Here is a 21,167-nt window from a genome sequence, read left to right as displayed (position 1 = left end):
CAAAAATAGTGAGATATCTTGCAGAGGGATGCAGCAGTCTCAAAATTGCAAAGCTTCTGAAGCGTGATCATCGAACAATCAAGCGTTTCATTCAAAATAGTCAACAGGGTCGCAAGAAGCGTGTGGAAAAACCAAGGCGCAAAATAACTGCCCATGAACTGAGAAAAGTCAAGCGTGCAGCTGCCAAGATGCCACTTGCCACCAGTTTGGCCATATTTCAGAGCTGCAACATCACTGGAGTGCCCAAAAGCACAAGGTGTGCAATACTCAGAGACATGGCCAAGGTAAGAAAGGCTGAAAGACGACCACCACTGAACAAGACACACAAGCTGAAACGTCAAGACTGGGCCAAGAAATATCTCAAGACTGATTTTTCTAAGGTTTTATGGACTGATGAAATGAGAGTGAGTCTTGATGGGCCAGATGGATGGGCCCGTGGCTGGATTGGTAAAGGGCAGAGAGCTCCAGTCCGACTCAGACGCCAGCAAGGTGGAGGTGGAGTACTAGTTTGGGTTGGTATCATCAAAGATGAGCTTGTGGGGCCTTTTCGGGTTGAGGATGGAGTCAAGCTCAACTCCCAGTCCTACTGCCAGTTTCTGGAAGACACCTTCTTCAAGCAGTGGTACAGGAAGAAGTCTGCATCCTTCAAGAAAAACATGATTTTCATGCAGCACAATGCTCCATCACACGCGTCCAAGTACTCCACAGCGTGGCTGGCAAGAAAGGGTATAAAAGAAGAAAAACTAATGACATGGCCACCTTGTTCACCTGATCTGAACCCCATTGAGAACCTGTGGTCCATCATCAAATGTGAGATTTACAAGGAGGGAAAACAGTACACCTCTCTGAACAGTGTCTGGGAGGCTGTGGTTGCTGCTGCACGCAATGTTGATGGTGAACAGATCAAAACACTGACAGAATCCATGGATGGCAGGCTTTTGAGTGTCCTTGCAAAGAAAGGTGGCTATATTGGTCGCTGATTTGTTTTTGTTTTGTTTTTGAATGTCAGAAATGTATATTTGTGAATGTGGAGATGTTATATTGGTTTCACTGGTAAAAATAAATAATTGAAATGGGTATATATTTGTTTTTTGTTAAGTTGCCTAATAATTATGCACAGTAATAGTCACCTGCACACACAGATATCCCCCTAAAATAGCTAAAACTAAAAACAAACTAAAAACTACTTCCAAAAACATTCAGCTTTGATATTAATGAGTTTTTTGGGTTCATTGAGAACATGGTTGTTGTTCAATAATAAAATTATTCCTCAAAAATACAACTTGCCTAATAATTCTGCACTCCCTGTATGACTGATTATCTGACCTCTACCGCAGCACTAGCTAAATGCTACAGCTGCAACTTTATTTATATCTGTACCATGAATGGACTGCACGGATGAGAACGAATAAAATGACTTATCTTCTTCATAGTGAGCAAGTATCTCAGCACACAAAAAAAATAACTCATTTGACAGTAAAATGCATGAATCTGCCTTCACAATTTCATTTCTCATTAACGAAAGGTGCTAGAACACCATTCTGGATCATTCTAGCTCACCTGGAACACCTGGTGATAATTGCTTACTTAGTTAGCAAGCTACATCCATAAACTGTATGGATGCGTCACACGGACACAGATAGCTGCTGATTAGAGCTGAGTAACATCCCAAATAAAATACTAGAATTTCACCCACACATCTTAAAACGAACCACGCAGCTGATAATAACATAGCATAGCGATGCTTCAAGATTGTCTTTTGGAGATAGGTTCATATATCAGTAACAATACATAAAAACAATACATTTACGTAATTATGTATTACGTGCGATTTACGTAATTTAAGTATCGAGTTCTAAAAAGCTTCTGTATCATATAAACTCATAGTTCCTTTGACATGTTGACTTCCAAACCCTGATGCCTTTCATGCAGCTGGCACATTCCCAAGTTATAGCAGTTCTGCCCTAATTTAAAGAGTGTGCATGTGTCCTAATGCTGATTGACCCGCAGGTATCGTGTTCATCCCAAGGGGAACTACTAGATTGTAAACATATAAGCAGCTTGAACTACTCTGGCCACTCTGTAACCTTATACACAGTTGTATAAGGAGCCACGAGCATGGCTTGTCTCTTATCAATGTCATTGTCTTAGCAAACAAAAGGGATCATTATACCGGTGCTGAGAATGTTTCTATTCTGAGTTAATGGGTCACATAGTGTAAAGGAAACCTGATCCTCCTTTGGGTGGCGAAAGGAGTGAGCTGAAGGCTGACATTTTGCTGATGATAGGCCAGTCTGTGTTTTGTTGTAAGAGACGCTGGGCTTCACAGGCGTTGTCAAAACAAGAGACCCCATCCTGAGGGATTACCCGGCCTGTCTGCACACACGCCAGGGACAGGGTTGACCAGAGGGACAGCCGGGGTTGTGTGTGTGTGTGTTTGCACGTGTGTGGAAGGTGCTGAATGGAGGAAGCGTAGCTAAAGGAGAATATGCCACTTCCTGTCAGTGTTGATATTTTGGTGTGAGAATTTTTAACACCATTGGAGTATGTTTCAGTTAATCACAGAAAGAGCTTGACTGGATGTAGATTATGGGGAAATTACACTGGCTACTGAAGCATACTGCGTATTGTTACCTACAGTGTTGGGAAGGTTACTTTTAAAATGTATTCCACTACAGATTACAGAATACATGCCCCAAAATGTATTTTGTAACATATTCCGTTAAGTTACTCAATGTTAGTAACGTATTCTGAATACTTTGGATTACTTAATATATTGTCATAGTTTTACAACTACATAATGTACTATTGTTGTGTGATTTATTACTATTACTGAAGGCTACTCGCCATGCTAGCTAACATTGTTAGCTAGCTTTAGTCTAACATTCTGCAGTCTATAAACTAACCTCAGGTAACAGGAAACTAACAATATTAGCTCGATGGCGAGTGGCCTTCAGTAATAGTAATAAATCACACAGCAATAGTACATTGAAGATGCTGAAATGGGACATAACCCAGGTAGCTACCACAACTAAAACAAGGTAGTTGCAGTAGGCTAACGTTAGTTTTTTAAAAAGAACTTACTTCCAGATGTTTCTTAAGGGTTGGAGTTGGAGTCTTTTGAGCTGAGAGCATCTTGGTTGCTGGCATTGAACGGTCACAGTAGTTCCAAGTAAGAAATGCATTCCTGCCCGTGCACTGCTGTTGTGCTGGCTCCGGGTCATTGTGTAACTGACGCCACCAACATTAACAGGATGCTTACATTAGAGCCTCTTATTTCGTGTTTTGTTTGGAGTTACCAAAAGTAGAGAGGGGATAGCCTAACATATAAAACAGGAAAAGACGGCCGTGTAGTCCATTTATTTTAGCAAACTGTATTCTATTTATCACCTTTTTTAACAGTAACTGTAACGAAATACAGTTACTCATATTTTGTATTTTAAATACGTAACGTTGGCACATGTATTCCGTTACTTCCCAGCACTGGTTACCTATATCACATTATAGACACTTACACTTACTCACTATTACAACATTATGGAGTTAATATTTCACTTCATTAAGAGCTTCAGGTTCTTTTATTATGTCCCACTTTGTCTGATTTCCTTTTTAACTTGTTTTACATTTTTCTTTTTGTCTTACCGTCAAATAAATAAATTACACATTCACGCCTTATTATTTGTAATTTATTTTTATTAATATTTGTAATTTTAATTTTATACTGCATACGGTGCCGTGGAAAACTATTTTATCCCCTTCTTGATTTTCTTAGTTTTTCCATATTTGTCACACTTACATGTTTCATCAAACAAATTTTAATTTCAGACAAAAATAAATATCAAATGCAGTTTTTAAATTATGGTTTCATTTATTAAGAGAAAAAAGCTATCTAAACCTAAGTGACTGTATCAGAAAAAGTAATTGCCGTCTAAACCTAATAACTGGTTTTGCCACTCTAGGCAGCAAGAACTGCAATCAAGTGTTTGATAACTGGCAATGAGTCTTTCACATCCCTGTGGACGAACTTTGGCTCACTCTTCTTTGCAAAATTATTTTAATTCAGGCACATTAGAGAGTTTTAGTCCATAAACAGCCCATTTAAAGTCGTGCCAAAGAATCTCAATCTGATTTAAGTCCAGATTTTGACTATGCCACTCCAAAACCTTTTTTTTTTTTTTGCAAGGCCACCATTGCTGTTATGTTTTATAGGACATGTTTGTCCTGCTACAGAACCCGAGTGTGCTTCAGCTTTAGGGCACAAACTAATGCTTGGACATCTGGAAGAAGTTAAGCAGCCCCAGACCTTTTCATGGCACTGTATATTGTATACATTACATGAAAAAACAGAGGGAAAAAAAGAGTGCATTCCTGAACTGCATCATACATTTACTCCATTACGCTGTATTTTGGACCAATGCTTAACAGAGAATAAATGAATTTGAGGTGTCATGTGGGTCCTCTAAGTGCTGTGAAGTACTTGAGGAAGCTTAGGAAGGGAACCTATTTGCTTTCTCTAAAATCTAATTTCCCACTGTCTCCATTAAACTACTATACAACTCCATTAGCCATTTAACCCAAGATGATATCATTTTGTTTGACACCTTAATTATAGTTTTCTTTGCAATTACTGACTGGCTTGATCAACAAGGTTGTCCAATAAAAGCTTCCAGTTTTAGTGACCAACACATAGGATAGAATAACATAGGAGCCCATGTCCTATAGGACTGTTTATGGTGAATACAAAGTGCTGATGGGTGTTGCAACTGTATGTTAAAGCACAAACAATGGAGCCAGATAGGACAGTGCGACATGCACATACATTTACATACAATCCATTTATAAGAAGCAGAGTTCATCAGAAACTTTAACTTCCAAAATTTAAAATGCTTGCTCTTCTGTAGTTCCTGATTCATCTGTTCTTGGAGAAATGGGATGAGTGCAGTGCAAATGGGATAAATCACAACAATACAACTTCCACTGGTTTAACAGTGGCTGCCACCACTCTGATTAATATCTTTGATCTAATTTTATCATCCCCGCTGAAGCTGGCAGTAAAATAAAGAGCGCCAACAGATCCCATGCCAGTGTGAGTATCACAGTCAGAGGAGTCACGACCTTGACTGTGCAGTGCCACGAATTGTCTCACATGTGCTCCATTTCCTTCCTTATATGCACGCACCGATACATTGGCACATGCGAACACCCCCGCACAAAGACATGCACTGCAAGGCCAAGACTGCCTGCAGCAGCCCAGGGGCTTCATTGTCACATTTACTTACTGCTGTTTAGGCATCATGCTGGGGGGCTAAAACGAACTCTCTTCTCCTCCCCCAACCCACGCAGTGAACTCAAACCCCACTGAAATCCACTCTGCTCATGTCCAAAACATGGCTGTGGAGCCACTGAATGCTGTTATATAGTTATTGGATTTGTCATATGGATTTCTTTCCCTTGTGGCTGAAAATGGCCCTTTTTCTCCTTATAATTTTGGTTTGGGAGATTTTGTCAAATGAACTAAAATCAAATAAAGTTACACGATGGATGAACCAAAAAAGCCTGATTGGTGTTTCTAAAAGTGCAAACACATGCATTTAATACAGTTTTATAGAGTGACTGTAGGTTACCACTTTAGTATCAGCTTGCAATGGGAGCACATCAGTCTTGGTGCCAATAAAGCTTTGGACCACAGCTTCGTCTTCACTCATCTTCATACAACTGGTACATTTGTGCATGTTCTGTGGAAGGTGCCTCGCAGTGCCCCCCAAAAAAGGCTTGCGAGCTGATGTTAAAGTGGACTGGTTCATCTCTGAAATCATTTTTTGAAAATCTATCTATCTATCTATCTATCTATAGATAGATAGATAGATAGATAGATAGATAGATAGATAGATAGATAGATATGCCTGAATATAATCTGTTAGAGTTACCACTGAATACCTCAGCCTACTGGTGACAAGGTTGTGGCTCTTGTGTTCAGAGTGAAAATCAAGGTATTGTCTTTCACATCACAAGTAGCCTGTTCAGTTGTACAGCTGCTGTAAGTGATAAACAGCAGCACCTGTTTTCCATAAGTGTAAATAAAGGCTGTGCCAACAGCAACATTTGATCTATATGTATGTCCAGTTCTGACCTTTGTGTTTTCAACATATCATTGATTTTTATTTCTCTGTACAGCGATGCTAAAATTTTGACTTTTTTTTTTTTAAATATTGTTTTCTTGTGGTAATAAAAGCTTCTCTCATGGCATCCATGTTTTTTATTAAATAGAAGGGAGAGAGGTAATTATTTTATAATTATGGTTTTTAATGTAAAAGGGCATTTAACCCATGCTAACCAGATATTACATACTCATATAGAGATCAAACATGGCTCATAGACAAAGTACTGTAATTACTGGGAGCAATATTGATTAAAAGGATTATATATAAATACAGGTTAGAGCCTTTTTTCCTCAATCGCAGTCCAGCAATGTGAGCATTCTTTGCTGAAATGAATATGAGTTGAGTCATCAAACACACCGGCTGTAATTTGGTTGTTGTGAGGTCATGTTGTCGGTGTTGATGTTACACTGTGCTTGTTTGCTGTCAAACACACTTTGTGAAATTGTGCTTTTACTGGAAGCGCCCTCATTCGGGGCGTGCGTACAGCGGTGTGACGGTGTATATAGTGTACACACACAGTACATATGCCCCTGACCTATGTGCTGAGGTGAGGCTGTGTCATTGCCTCTATTCCATGCTTTGTGACGCCAAACGTTAGTTTTCAAAGGCAAACAAATATCACCTTTTGATTAGCTTTGCTTTATCTATTTCACTGCCAAAGTTTTAATTTCAGCTTCTCATAAAATCCTGTTTGCTGAGCGAGATTACACCAGAGATGTTATAAGGACTTTGATTACACCAATGCTTCATTTCCCCTAAAATGTCAGATGGCAGTCTCTAATGCCATGGATCCCTCCCTCAATCCCTTGAACCCACAGTCAAAGCCTTTTTTTCTTCCCTCTCTAAGAACTGTTTGTCTTGACAGGCTGCGGATGTCACCTTTAGTTGTGGAAAAGCTTTCTTTTAACATTACTAAAAAGGCTGAACCGAGGAAAACTACGGGCAGTTCTGCTCCATTTGATTACCTGTAGGGCATGAATGGGCTTTGCCTTCGGCATCACTAACACGTAGTCCTTGAACTTTACAGAGATGCCCTTAAGCAAGGTGTTTTACTTTCATTTTAAAATAGCTTATTGGAAACAGATGATGAAACCTTGTTTGTGTATTACAGTATTTAAGTGTGACTGCTGTGAATGAGTATGGGCAGCAAGCGAGGCGAAAACAAAGCTTGGATAAAAATATGGCACGGCAAATGATCATATCTCACATTCTGCAGCAGCTAATCAACTCAGCTGTTCTTCCATGCCAAGAATTTAGAGCCAAAAAACCAGCACAGTGCTCCTAATCAGCTCTAAATGACAGCCCGGATCTTTAACCATTTGCCCTGAAACACTAGCACTTTCTCCTTTCCTCCAGTCTTAAACTTGTTTGGATTTATCTTGCACGTATAGGCAAAAAGTAAAATGGCATCACTCATTCAAACAGACATTCTGGAGTAGCATTAGTAGTAGAAAAAAAATATCCAGACAATATCTGACCAATCAAACATGAGTAAATACAAATATCTGAGTACTACTTTAACAGTTTTGAGGCAAGCAACGCTCCTGTTTGTCTGCTGGAGTGTGGAAAGAAACAGGAAGAACGCTGTGACCGATTAGACACAGGGACAAACCAGACTGGACAGCAGCAAAATGCAAAGATCAAAATAGCTGAACCGAGAACTCTCAGCTCAGCATCTTTACCAACTTAAAAGGCGGCTATTAGCGCTACAAATGTAGTCAGTATAGCCTTTCACCATGAAACCTTCTATTTATTTATCTTTGTACACATTCAGACTTGTAAGGATATGAGCATACAAAATGAGTGTCTTGGGGTATATAGCTGGAATCTCACTTGCAATGTATTCTGTCATGTGGGACAGAGCATGAGCTGGCGGTTATATCACACTGAGTGTAACCCGGCGCTGTGGACAGGCCCACAGGCTTCCACAGCTATACCCTTGACTTCAAGGCAGGCATTAAAATGGAAGGGTGGTGGTAGTGGGGGTTGGTGGTGGTGGTGAGTGGTGGATTATTGGGTTGAGGGAGGCGATATAAACTGTGTGAGTATGTGCGTCTTCGGGGTGGGGGGGCTCTTCATCTTAACCCCTTTTCTTCCCCCAGACAGAGTGGCTGCCTTCCCCTCCTATCTTCTGTTCAATGCGATTATTAAATCTCATCAATCAAGTTCACGTTGTTATTCAGTTTAAAAGAAAAAAAAAACAACTACATTTTCTACTTAAACAACAGAAAATACGCGTCACTGGGTGTCCTTGTAGATTTCCATTATTACGGGGGAGCTCGCTTCTGTTTTCACACACGAAAGAAAAACATTAGGAACTAAATTCAAGCCAGATCTGGGGCACAGCGGCGTGTTCCGCGTACACCTGCACGCCAGCAGACAGCGCTTTCTGTTTGAGCTGATACAACCCCGTGCGTAAAAATCCTTGGTACCTTGGTGCGTCAGGTGCAGCTCATTTCCTTAATGCAAATGCCCCACTCGCTGCGTGCTCTCACACTCTTCCACCTCCACAACAGTATCCTGCCCCGAGGAGCGACCGGCTGCCGCCTCTGCTCCTTTAAGGCAATGAGGAATTAAAGCGTCAGCAGGGGCAGGGGAGAGGGTTATTCTGTGTAATGCTCAGAGAGTCAGTGTGGTGCGATTAGAGAGCGGCAGCGGGGAAGATGCGCTTGCTCGCCTCTTGCTGGACGCACAGAGGCGATGAAGATGATCTGACTTTGGAGTCTGAGCAAAAAACCTGCTTTTCATTCTTCTGCCACCGCCCTCTCTCTTCTCTTTGCTTCTTTTCTCTTTTAGTTGTTTTAATTTTGTAACATTTTATTTATTCATTTATTTTTACCTTCAAGGATGATCCGTCTTCCAGTGTTTTATTCAGGAAACCTGAAACCGGACATTTTTCTTTTAAAGATTTAGTTTAACCATTTTTTCTAAATTTTAATTTTTGTTTGTTTGTTTCTTGTTTTCGGATTTAATTTCTTTTCCCAGGATCCGCTCTAACCCGGCTCTGACTCAGCATCACACACACACCTGGGCTTCACCCCTTCAGCATCCTTTTGAATAACAGGGACAAGCAGCAAGACGCGGAGCACAGGAAGGAGAGTCTGAGCAGAGCTCTCCCCAAGAAAATTACAGAGGCGCATTTATGCTCCGAGACATCCCAGAAACCAAATCAGTGTAACAAAAAAGTACGAAGGAGATATTAAAAGTAGAGACTTGGACCGGTTTGCTTCAAGACAGTGGCAAATGTTTAACCTTAGCCCAAGCGCACAGAAGAGAAACCCAGGGAGGCACCGGTCAGAGGAAGAAGAGAAAGCATAGCTTGGGGGGATTGAACGGAGCAGGGCATGTGGATATTGGCTTTTATCTTTTCCCAGAGCATCTTGAATGGTAAGTTGCACCTGCTCATATTTTTATTATTATTTTTATTATTATTATTATTATTGCTCATCACATACTGCAGAAGGCAAATCACTGGTAGACAGCTAAGTGACTGAGGAGGGAGGATGGAGGTCACCTGTGACCCACATGAAATGGATTTTATATGCTTGTCAAAAGGCTGACACCCCTGATAGAGGGGGAGAGACGGGCGAAGCATGAATTGCGTTTTAAATCCTTCAAGCTCTCCTACAAACCATTAGACCCATATCTGGCCTTCAGATATACACCCTGAACCAGGAGAAATAAAACGGCTATACCATGTTGTTAGTGTGCCTGTAGTCAGTCTGTTTAATTGCAATAGTTGGATATTATGTCAAGTTTGAATAGTTTTTCATTTGAATCATATTAATAATATTTGTATTATGTACAGGACCCTGGCTATATATACATGGTTGATTATCATGAAAATGAGGTGTTCATCGGCTGAGTAGTCATTGTCAGAATGAATGAATGACCTTGTAGATGGAAGCCAGCACGGAGATTGGATTCCAGACAGTTCTTGCTGTTTCAGAGTTAGGCCTATCATGTGCACACTGGCCTGTCTCTATGGTAACCTCCTTAATGGGTGTTAGGGGCTGCGTCCTAAAACGTTCACCCATTCACTCTTCACCGTATGGGGGGAAAGAAAGCCATATGATGTGGTGTTGTGCAAAGAAAATTCCATGCAGTTCAGAATTCCCGTTCATAACATTGGATAACCGGATGATTTCATTCACTAGGTTGGGTTTAATAATTCTTCACAAACTGGAAACCTTTTTAAAAAATAAAAAAATGGCACACCTGTGGAAATATTAGACTATTCCTGATGGGAACTGTGAGTTTGTCTGCAAACCGTGCTGACCTGGAAGCTCCCGACCCAAAGCTAATCACATCTCGTTACATCGTTGTGTCCACAGGTGTTATAAGCAACCATATTATAACCGAGCACCTCACAGCGCTTCTGGGTTCTCTGTGTTCTTTGCGTACATTCACTGGATATCAGCTTAATGAACTCAATTAAAGAAAGGGAAACGGATTCGCAACCACACAATGCTCAAAAATGTCACATTTTAATTGCTTTCCTTATCTTTGCAATTGATTGTTTATTATCAAAAGGAAGCAAAAGACAACCCCGGTCCTTATTACTCTTTTTATGAAAATTAAAATGTTAAATCTGACACATTCACCAGCCAAGAGGCACAATTACTTTTTGTATTCCATTTAAGACTTTATGCTCTTGCTATTTCCTGCACCTATCAAAGTAGCATCTATAAATTCAGTCATCAGTACAGGAGAGGAACCATTAAATATCTCTGCCTGAAAGTTGCCTCTGGGCAAAACTACAGCAAGCTAAACCGGCCTATTCAAATTCTCGTTGCAAAGATATAATGAGACAAGGCTTCTCACAGAGTCCCCACCAAGACTGCGATGATTTGTAGACATGCACGCGGCTTAACCCGACGCTCGTGACTTAAAAAGGACTTATCTCGTATTTCTTCAATAAACGAACTATTATGTAGAGGTCAGGAAATCATGCAATCAAATTTTGATCTCAATTAGCTGTGACCTTTCGCAGACTACACACACACACACTCTAACACACACACACGCACACGGAAATAAGGAAGCTCTTCCAGAGCATCCATCCCAGTGTAGCTTAAAGTACAGTAAATAGCTGCCAACATCAGTTAGCCTGCCAATTTTACATGACCCCACATTATTAGCAACCTGCAACACTGGATGGAAATGCTGCGGAGACTGGGGTGGATGGATAGATTGAACTTGGCTGCAAATAGAAGGTGGGACGAGTGTTTGTGTGGTAATAAATCTACATGAAGGCGATAAAGCCAGTGCAGTGATGAGAGCCTCCTTTTGTCGGAGATGCCTCTGTAAAAATGACTAAAGATCAGCGGCTTCCCAGTGGCCGGGTCTGTAAAGCAAATGGAGAGAAACCTGACCACCCTTATTGTTGCACTCACGACTAGTAGTCTGTTTACTAATTACCAATTAGGATTTGGTTGCACAAGCAGTATCATAACAACAACAACAACAATCTTTATTTATAGAGCACATTTAAAAGCCTTGGGCATACCAAAGTGCTTTACATAAAACAATAAAAAATAAAACAGTTCACACATTAACATCAAATACATAAAAGTAACGGATTATGTTCACAGATAAAAGCCACCAATAAGAGTAAACTGCAGCACATAGGTTATAGCAAGGTAAGACTGTACCACCATGATAAAAGACACCAATAATGGAAAGATAGCAGAGAATTTAATACAATACAATACAATAGGTCAATAGGTCACTGCAAGCAAGCCAGCATTTAACTGGTAGAAAAGGCAAGTTTAAAAAGATATGTTTTTAGCCGTGATTTAAAAGAATGAATAGAATCAGACGCCCGGATGCCAATCGGGAGATTGTTCCACAGCTCCGGTGCAACTAGAGCAAACGATCGATCACCTCTAGATTTCAGTCGAGATCTGGGCTGAACCAACAGTAACTGTGAGGATGACCTTAAAGCCCTAGCAGGAGCATATGGGTTTAAAAGTTCCTTAAGATAGCTTGGTGCAGTGTTATTGGTAATTTTAAAAGTAAACAACAAAATTTTAAATTGAATACGATATTTGACAGGCAACCAGTGCAGATCAGCAAGGACAGGAGTAATGTGGGCAAACTTCTTGGTTTTAGTTAGAATGCGTGCTGCAGCATTCTGAACTGTCTGTAATCTATGTAAAAGGGAAGAGTGGAGACCACAATAAAGTGAATTGCAGTAATCAAGCCTTGACGTTACAAAGGCGTGGATGAGCTTTTCTAGGTCTTTATACGGGATATAGTGCCTGGTCTTAGAAATAAGGCGAAGCTGGTAAAAACTAGATCTGACAACAGCAGACACTTGTTTATCAAGTTTAAATGAGCTGTCAAATAAGACACCCAGATTCCTAACAGTGTCAGAGAAAGAACTAGTGAGAAAACCAAAGGCATCCCGAAGTTTGGCACGAAGGGCATTACTACCAAAAATCATAATTTCAGTTTTCTTATCATTGAGGATAAGAGTATTTGCCAAAAGCCATTTCTTGACCTCACACATGCATTCTCGAAAGCTATTCAAAGACAGAGCAAGATCATCGTTTAACTCAAAATAGATCTGGATATCATCCGCATAATAGTGAAAAGCAATGTGGTATTTCTCAAAGATAGCACTCAAGGGAAGCATGTACAATGAGAAAAGGGTAGGGCCTAACACAGATCCCTGGGGGACACCACAGCAAACAGGTACAGCCGAAGAAGAGGATGTGGCCAAATGTACCGAAGAGAGCCGATTGGAGAGGTAAGATTTAAACCAATCCAAGGCAGCGCCCTTAATGCCTACAGTGTGCTCTAGTCTCGCCAATAGGATGTTATGGTCAGCCATGTCAAATGCCGATGAAAGATCCAATAGCACTAGGACAGAGGGGCGTCCATTGTCAGCCATTAGTAAAAGATCATTGAAAACACGAAGCAGCGCTGATTCAGTGCTGTGATGTTGTTTGAAGGCCGATTGAAATTTATCATTTATATTATTCTCATCCAGGAAGGTCTGCAATTGAAGCAGAACCACCTTCTCAAGAATTTTAGCCAGGAAGGGAAGCTTAGAAATCGGCCTATAGTTGGCAAAGTCACTATGATCAAGGTTCCTTTTTTTTAGAACAGGTTGAATTATAGCATGTTTGAGAGCTGAAGGTACATAGCCAGAAAGCAAGGAAAAGTTCAATATGGACAATAAACAAGGTCCAATTGCATTAAAACAATCATCATAGCTCTTGAAATCAAATTACCCCATGAAAGCACCCAGCGTACAGTCAAGTGATAGATCATCTTGTGCAGTCTCACTCTGATCTGAATATCTAAGTGGCTAAATTAAGTTTACAAACCCACTTAACTCTTCCTCACTTGTCTGAGTTGTGTGAAGGTTTGTTGGGTTACGTTTTGAACTCTGCGCGCGATTCCAGTTGAAAGAGGTGCTAATGTTGGGTAATGGATACCCTGATGTGTGATCATAATAGATATCCCCTAGTTCATACATCCCAGCTGTATAATGAGGGCTACTCTACTGTACCATACCTCCTCGAGCCTGTCTAGCTCCCTAATTAGGAGCAAGCTTTGGTGACTCGTGCATGTGCGCGCATGCTTATGTGTGTGTGCTGCATTTCACCCAATGTAAAATCTAATTACCGATCACACTGTGTCTGACAGGATTCCACTGAATCGGAGGTGTAATTGCGCAAGCCCGCGTGTAAATGTCTCTTGCATTAAAATGTTAACGATATCATTTAGCATCTGCGGGGAAGAGCAGAAAAGCCCTCAGCACCCAGATGTAGGTGTTTGATCATGCGTGCAAAGTGAGGCTGTAGTACATCTGGCGGGGGTTTCCCTCTCAGAGAGGGTTCTCAGTAGAGAGGATGTTTTTAATTCACTCAGCACCTGTCAAAGTGACATGTTATATTACTGGGCTACACTGCACAGGTACTGTAGTGGGGGAACTGGTGTAGAAGCTTTATTTGACAGTTTAAAAAAGACCAGTGAACCACTTCTGCTCTCCTGTGCAGAAGTGGTTTTCTGTTGATTTTAGTTTCAAAGTAGTTTGGAACACGCCCACTTATGACAAAAGACCCAGTGAGTGTCTCAATAACAGACCCGCAGACCTACAGACCGCTCTTCTTGATGCAAAACCTGAAACGTGAAGATCTACTGCAAGGTGCTAATTCTGATTTAATAAAACTTTTTCAAGGTCAAAAGTTTGTTTCCAAAATGATTGACCTGAGCTGTCCCTCTGATGTACTCATTTGTAATTCTGTCCATCCTGGTCAAGTCTAAACATCTTCAACTCTGCCACCTCCAGCTTGGCCTTTTGTCTTTTTGTTAGTGTCACTGTCTCCAAACCATACACCAGAGGTGTGGACTCGAGTCACATGACTTGGACTCGAGTCAGACTCGAGTCATTAATTTTATGACTTTAGACTGACTTGAAAAAATGTTCTAAGACTTGGTGACTTGACTTGGACTTTACACCAAATGACTTGGGACTTGAATTGGACTTGAACGGTTTACTTGAAAAGACTTGATATTTTACCCCAAATATAAAATTTAACATATGCATATTATATAGAGATTGAAAATGTGACGTCATTCAGGGGTAAACCGCAAAGAATTCTGGGAACTAGTGGCAAGCGGTACTAGCGCAACGCAGGCTTTCATTGAAATCAGTCACACAGCGATAAAAAGAAACACAAAAAATGTTCAAGAAGCTGTTGTATTATTAACTGCAATAGCCGGTCGCATGACAGCCACGGGAAGCTGACGGGTAAGAGATCGGTTGTTATCGGATTACGTCGTTGAAGAGAAATTGTTCGAGCCATGTTTCCGAAGTAACAAAGACGCGACGGATGGCCTGGATTGCAGCCATTCAAAGATCAAATATAACGTCCCAGAACACTCCAGCTCACAGGTTAGTCTGCTCCAAGCATTTCCACACAGGTCAGTCTGCTGTAGTAGGTAATGCGTCATTTTTTCTTAACATAATTGGTGATATAGGTACAAGCAGTCTGGCGCTGAACAGAAATTGTCGCGCTATGCTCCTTTGTTTATTGTGCATAAATAGTGAATTGTCCTGACACAATATTGCGTTTCGCTCTGTTATTATGGTACATTGACAAAAACATATACTTTTATTCACAGGATAAAACAGTTGTTTTGTATCACTAATTGTCCAGTACGATTACAGCATACAGTATTATTGTCACTGCTACATTTCTGTGATGCTACCAGAAATTATTTCCACTGCTAATTAATTACCGTTGAGCTCAAAGGTCCTATTAATAAACAGTTAACGAATGTGTATTTATGACGACGATTTGTGAGACTGGTAAAACTTATGATATGTACGATGGTCTTTACTTTCTACACGGTGCATTTCAAGGTCCTGTACCCATCCGTCGGTAAACTGTACCTGGGCTTGTTGCAGTGACCGGAAGTTACTAAACTTCATGAGTGTATGCACTCACTCCAAGAACCGTTTTATAATATAAATATGCATATAAATATGCTACGATGAGATAGCTGACTTCATCTACTAGCAAAGTTTTTCCAGGCTAGCGTTGGTGATGCAGTTTTTTTTTTAAACATGATATTTAAAAAAAATATCATTTATTTATGTATGATATTTTTGTCATGCGATTTTAAAGCCGGTCCTACAACCGCATCCAAGAATAACATGCAGCTTATCTCAGAACTGTCGGTGAAAATTATTCTTGGAGCTAAGTTTAATTGAGCTGCATTTTAAAGAGGTGCAATTTCACAATTTGTGTGTATTTTCTAAGTTCACTATTTCGTCATGTGTTGAGAAAAACACAGATTTAAAAATTACATGGTCTAATATTTACATTTAGCATATAACTGCAACATGCTTTTTTTCGTTTTTTTTTAAAGACTTGAAAGGACTTGAAATTCAAAATTTCAGACTTGTGACTTTACTTGGACTTTTACACCAGTGACTTGAGACTCGACTCTGACTTGCCTGACATTACTTGAGACTTGACTTGAGACTTGAGGATAAAGACTTGAGACTTACTTGAGACTTGCAAAACAATGACTTGGTCCCACCTCTGCCATACACCATAACAGGGGGTCTCAAGCCAGTGTACTCCCAGTTTCAGTTCCAAACCTGGATATATCTGCAGGGTTGCATCAGGAGAGGTATAAAGTGTAAAATCTTTCCCAAATCAAACATGTGGATCATCAAGAATGAAACAAGGTCCTATACGCAACCTACAACAGCATTCAATCAAAAATTCGTATATTAACTGGAGTTTGGTTAATCCCAGTTACAAACACACCAACAAAACCTGTTACATAGTCAACTTTATCATTTTATCAGTACTCTGTATCGTACTGTACTGTATATTATCAGTCTGGATATGACAAGTTAACCAACTGTGACATGATCAGCACAGGCAGAAGATACTGAATGAATGAGACCGGACAGTGTGCGCACCGCGGATGACGTCAGTGCGCACACTGTGTCTGAGGAGGATGTGCGGAAGTGCTTCAGGAAGGTGAACGCGCGCAAAGCTACTGGTCCGGACGGGATTCCCGGCCGCGTCCTCAAGTCATGCGCGGCTCAGCTGGCTGGAGTGTTCACGCACATCTTCAACCTTTCCCTCTCTCTGTCTGTAGTCCCAGCCTGCTTCAAAATGGCCACCATCGTCCCTGTACCCAAATCCTCCACCATCTCCTCATTGAACGACTGGCGACCTGTAGCCCTGACCCCCATCGTAAGCAAATGCTTCGAGAAGCTGGTCAGGGACTTCATCTGCTCTGCACTACCCGACTCACTGGACCCTCTACAGTTTGCATACCGCCACAACAGGTCCACTGATGATGCCATAGCCCTGACACTACACACTGCCCTGTCACACCTGGAGAAGAGAGACACGTATGTGAGAATGCTGTTTGTAGATTACAGCACAGCATTCAATACCATCGTTCCCTCGAAGCTGGACAGGAAACTGCAGGATCTAGGACTGAGCAGCTCCCTCTGCAGCTGGATCCTTAGCTTCCTGTCTGACAGACGCCAGGTGGTCAGACTGGGCAGCATCACCTCATCCCCCATCACACTGAACACTGGTGCTCCACAGGGGTGTGTACTGAGCCCTCTCCTGTACTCACTCTACACCTACGACTGCACAGCCACTAACAGCTCCAACATCATTGTGAAGTTTGCGGACGACACTACAGTGGTGGGTCTTATCACCAACAGTGATGAGACAGGCTTACAGGGAGGAGGTCAGCGCCCTGACCCACTGGTGTCAAGACAACCATCTCACCCTCAACGTCGCAAAGACAAAGGAGTTGATAGTGGACTTCCGGAGGTGCAGAGAAGTACACACCCCCATCACCATCAACGGCGCTGCTGTGGAGAGAGTGAGCAGCTTCCGGTTCCTTGGATGTACATCTGGCTGAGGATCTTACGTGGTCAGTACACACAAACAAAACAGTGAAGAAGGCGCAGCAGCGCCTCTTCTTTCTCAGGAAACTGAAAAGATTCGGCATGAGCCCCCGCATCCTCAGGACCTTCTATCACTGTGCCATTGAGAGCATCCTCACTGGATGCATCACCACCTGGTATGGCAACAGCACCGCCTACAACTGCAAAGCTCTCCAGCGAGTAGTGCGGTGCTCTGAACGGATAATTGGAGGTGAGCTTCCCTCCCTCCAAGACATCTACAGGAAGCGCTGCCTGAGGAAAGCGGGGAGGATCATCAAGGACTCCAGTCACCCCAGTCATAAACTGTTCAGACTGCTTCCATCAGGAAGGAGGTTCTGCAGCATCCGGTCTCGTACCAGCAGACTGAGAGACAGCTTTTTCCATCAGGCCATCAGACTGCTGAACACGTCATAGACACCTCAGCTTCACTACTGGAACTTCAACATTATGCACTCCACACTGTATATAAATGCCACTTGTTTTGCACATATTCAACTCTGTATATTTTATATATTTATTATTATTATTATTATTATTATTATTATTATTATTATTATTTTTATTTTTTTACTATTTAATTTGTAAAAATGTGTATACACACACACACACACACACACACACACACACACGTAGGAAAATATTTAGTATACACATCCAGAAATGCATACACTATTATATATTGTACATATATTTATTAGTTTCAGGTTGGCCATTCTTGTATTTTGCTCGTTTGTGTTGTTGTGTTTGCACATCTCTGTTGCTTGTGGGGCTCGCACACAAGAATTTCACTCGCATGTGCTGTGCCAGTGTGCCTGCACATGTGATGTGACAATAAAAGTGATTTGATTTGATTTGATTTGATTTGAATAAATATGTGTTGATACAACAGTACACTGTGGCCCGCTCTCTTTGCCCAAATAAGTTAAAAGCACTCAAACATTTGAGGAAGCTGATTGCCTTTTTTTAAATTATGTAACAGTGACGTCAGACCAACGATATTGTAAAATAGTTTGCCATATCATTACCTTTGAGCAGGTTTGTGTGCACTCGCAGTCAGCTGCTGTCTTCAGAGTGATTTTGGTGGGATAAAATGGCATATTACAGAGTCAGTCTGCTCTCAGTTTGACTGAATGGGGTTAAGCTGGCAAGTTTGTGAGATCTGTCTGAGATAATGTGGCGATTAATGATGAAAACTTGCAGATCTGTTGCAAGTCAATTTCCGTCTGATTTGAAATTCAGAAATTCCTCCATAAATAGTGACATAGTTTCTGCAAGATGGCAATTTAAGTGCAAAATGACACAGGCACTCAGCAACCTCACTTTTATAAAGGACTATAACCACAATAAAATCAGTTAGCGACCAGATAAGTTAAGTAGAAAGCCAATTAGAAAGAGACGGGTCCTGACTCAGATTGACTGCAACGTGTTGGCAATCTGACAGAAGTTATCTAAAAACCTTCGTCAATCTGTCTGGGAGTGGTTGCAGTCACACTGCGATTGTTTGCAGACAGGTTGGCTCCCACCAGGTGACCTCTGCAATAACCTTACAATCCAAAATAGTTAGAAGGTTGTTGCACAATCAACCCCTGGGTGACAAGTTGGTTGCACACCTAATTGCAATTGGTCAAAAATGAAGGTGTGTAAAACAAAAAAAACAAACAAATTTCAACACACTCACCAGGCAACTACATATAAAAAAAAAAAAAAAATGTTATTTCATTTATTTCTTTTTCATAGTTGCAGTGAGGTCTGCAAATGTTAGTCAGGAACTGGTTTAGTCTATAGTTCACAAAAAAATTCTCAAAAAGCTTCAAGTTATTGAAGTATAGTTTATTCAAAAATGAACAAAATGTGTCTCATCAAACCCAAAGTGTTAGTAGCACAATTTAATTAAACTACTCAATCTTCTCAATGACTTTTGTATCTTTTTTGGGTTTAAAGTGTTCTAAGTTAGCTTTGCTAACTTGCTTTAGTTTGTGATCTTCTTCCAATCAGATGTTTGCTTTAAATAGCAATTATTCTAAACATGAGATTATATTGTTACAAGGTTGCATGAGCCTTTGTGACAATATCCCCCCCAAAATGAGTTCATTAGAAGTAAAACCTTGTTTCTCTATTTGCAGTTTTTATGTGCTGCTGTTTTGCCAGAAGAAACTTGGTTTTGTGAAATTCAATCCAGTTTTGATTCCCTTTTTCCAAACAGGACAGAGAAATGTTATTTAATGCTTGTGTCAAATATAAAAACATGCATGAGCTTTTCATAAAATATAGATTATATGTGCACGCACACCAGTAGTCCCTTTTGGGTCTCATCGGTGTGTGTGTGTGTGTGTCTGCAGGCTCACTTGCGGTGAGTATCCCACCACAGTTTTTGCCCATCGTGGAAGACAGGTGTTGAAGGTGCGACGAGTTTGCTATCCATCACCCCTAGAGACAAACAATCACACTGCACCTCATAAATACTGCCTGTTAATCCAGCCGTCCACATACCAGGTCCAGGAATTGAACTCGACTCACTTGGTAGCCCAAGGCTGAATTGATTCGCGTGACTTTGTCCTTAGCGTGATGCATGCCTGATGTATTGTGGCTCACCAACTGTCTGCCAGCCTGTCTCTTTCTTTCCAGTGATGCCTCTGAGCTTGGCTTTTCATGGACCCTCCTTGTATATTCAAATCTGCATCTCAGTCAGTTTATTCAAAAATGCATTTCCTGGAGATATTTCATCATCAAGTCTGTCCCAGTGTCTCATGCTCCGTTGTCCGAATATTAAAGTAGGCTACGGGATAACGGAGGAGGCAAAGCTGGATAGACAGAGTGACAGAAAGACAAATAAGATAAGATAAGATAAGATAACCTTTATTAGTCCCACACGTGGGAAATTTGTTAATGGGTCCAGCTTGGTTTCTTGACATTGCTCCTTATTTTTAAACCTGGCACAGATGCTAAGATTTAAGACCAAGTTAGTGGCGGTTATTTTTAGCTGGCCATTTTTAAAGCGCTGTCATCTTGTTTGTAAGGTGTGTGAGAATATGCCTGTGTGTGTGTGTATGAGATGTGGAAGGTAGTGCTGTATTTCCTGGTGTTTATGTGAAGTATATATATAATGTGTCGGGAGGTTTTATGGAGTGTGCGTTCCTGTGTGCATGCAAACCAGTGCGTACGTGAGTTTAATTGGGAAGTGGGGTGGGTGGGTTAGTGTGTGACATGGAGTGGAGCCACAGGAGTCTGATTTATGTCCTTCTGGCCACTCATCGATCCCTCGGCCCGGTGTGAGACTGAGTGCATTGTCAATAATCTTAGCACTTTGTGGTATTCCTAGAATTCCCAGATCTCCTTTGCTCAGGCCAAGGTGTGATGCTGCAGTAAGCCATCTTGTCCAAGATCAAATAAGCGGACGCGGGGCCTGGCTTCAGTGCATTTGATTGTAGGGTAGTGTAGCAGTGAATATATCACTTTGCTGGGGCTGTGCTGTTGAAGAAAATAGAGACTTACCTCTATTGTTCGTGCAAGAGGAGGTAATTTGGGCAAAGCCCCACACGGGTCCCTAGAAGCTTGTA

The 21,167-nt window shown here is 41.2% G+C and overlaps 1 protein-coding gene across 3 annotated transcripts in view; it reads left to right on the top strand.

Annotated features, from left to right (window-relative positions):
* Positions 1 to 8,177: 8,177 nt before the first annotated feature.
* LOC120735036 (Down syndrome cell adhesion molecule-like) overlaps positions 8,178 to 21,167 on the top strand; it is a 64,518-nt gene continuing 51,528 nt past the window's right edge. For 2 of the 3 annotated variants that reach the window (XM_040034199.1, XM_040034201.1), the window contains exon 1: positions 8,178 to 9,548. In XM_040034199.1, coding sequence (XP_039890133.1) covers positions 9,506 to 9,548 — 43 coding nt within the window. In that variant the 5' untranslated portion in view covers positions 8,178 to 9,505. The remainder of the gene's footprint in view (positions 9,549 to 21,167) is intronic. The other variant, XM_040034202.1, reaches the window with a different exon arrangement.

The sequence above is a fragment of the Simochromis diagramma genome, unplaced genomic scaffold, assembly GCF_900408965.1.
Source record: "Simochromis diagramma unplaced genomic scaffold, fSimDia1.1 OVJJ01000455.1, whole genome shotgun sequence".
Taxonomy (NCBI): Eukaryota; Metazoa; Chordata; class Actinopteri; order Cichliformes; family Cichlidae; genus Simochromis; species Simochromis diagramma.
Note: the sequence above shows the minus strand (reverse complement) of the source record. Positions and strands in the feature narration are given on the sequence as shown.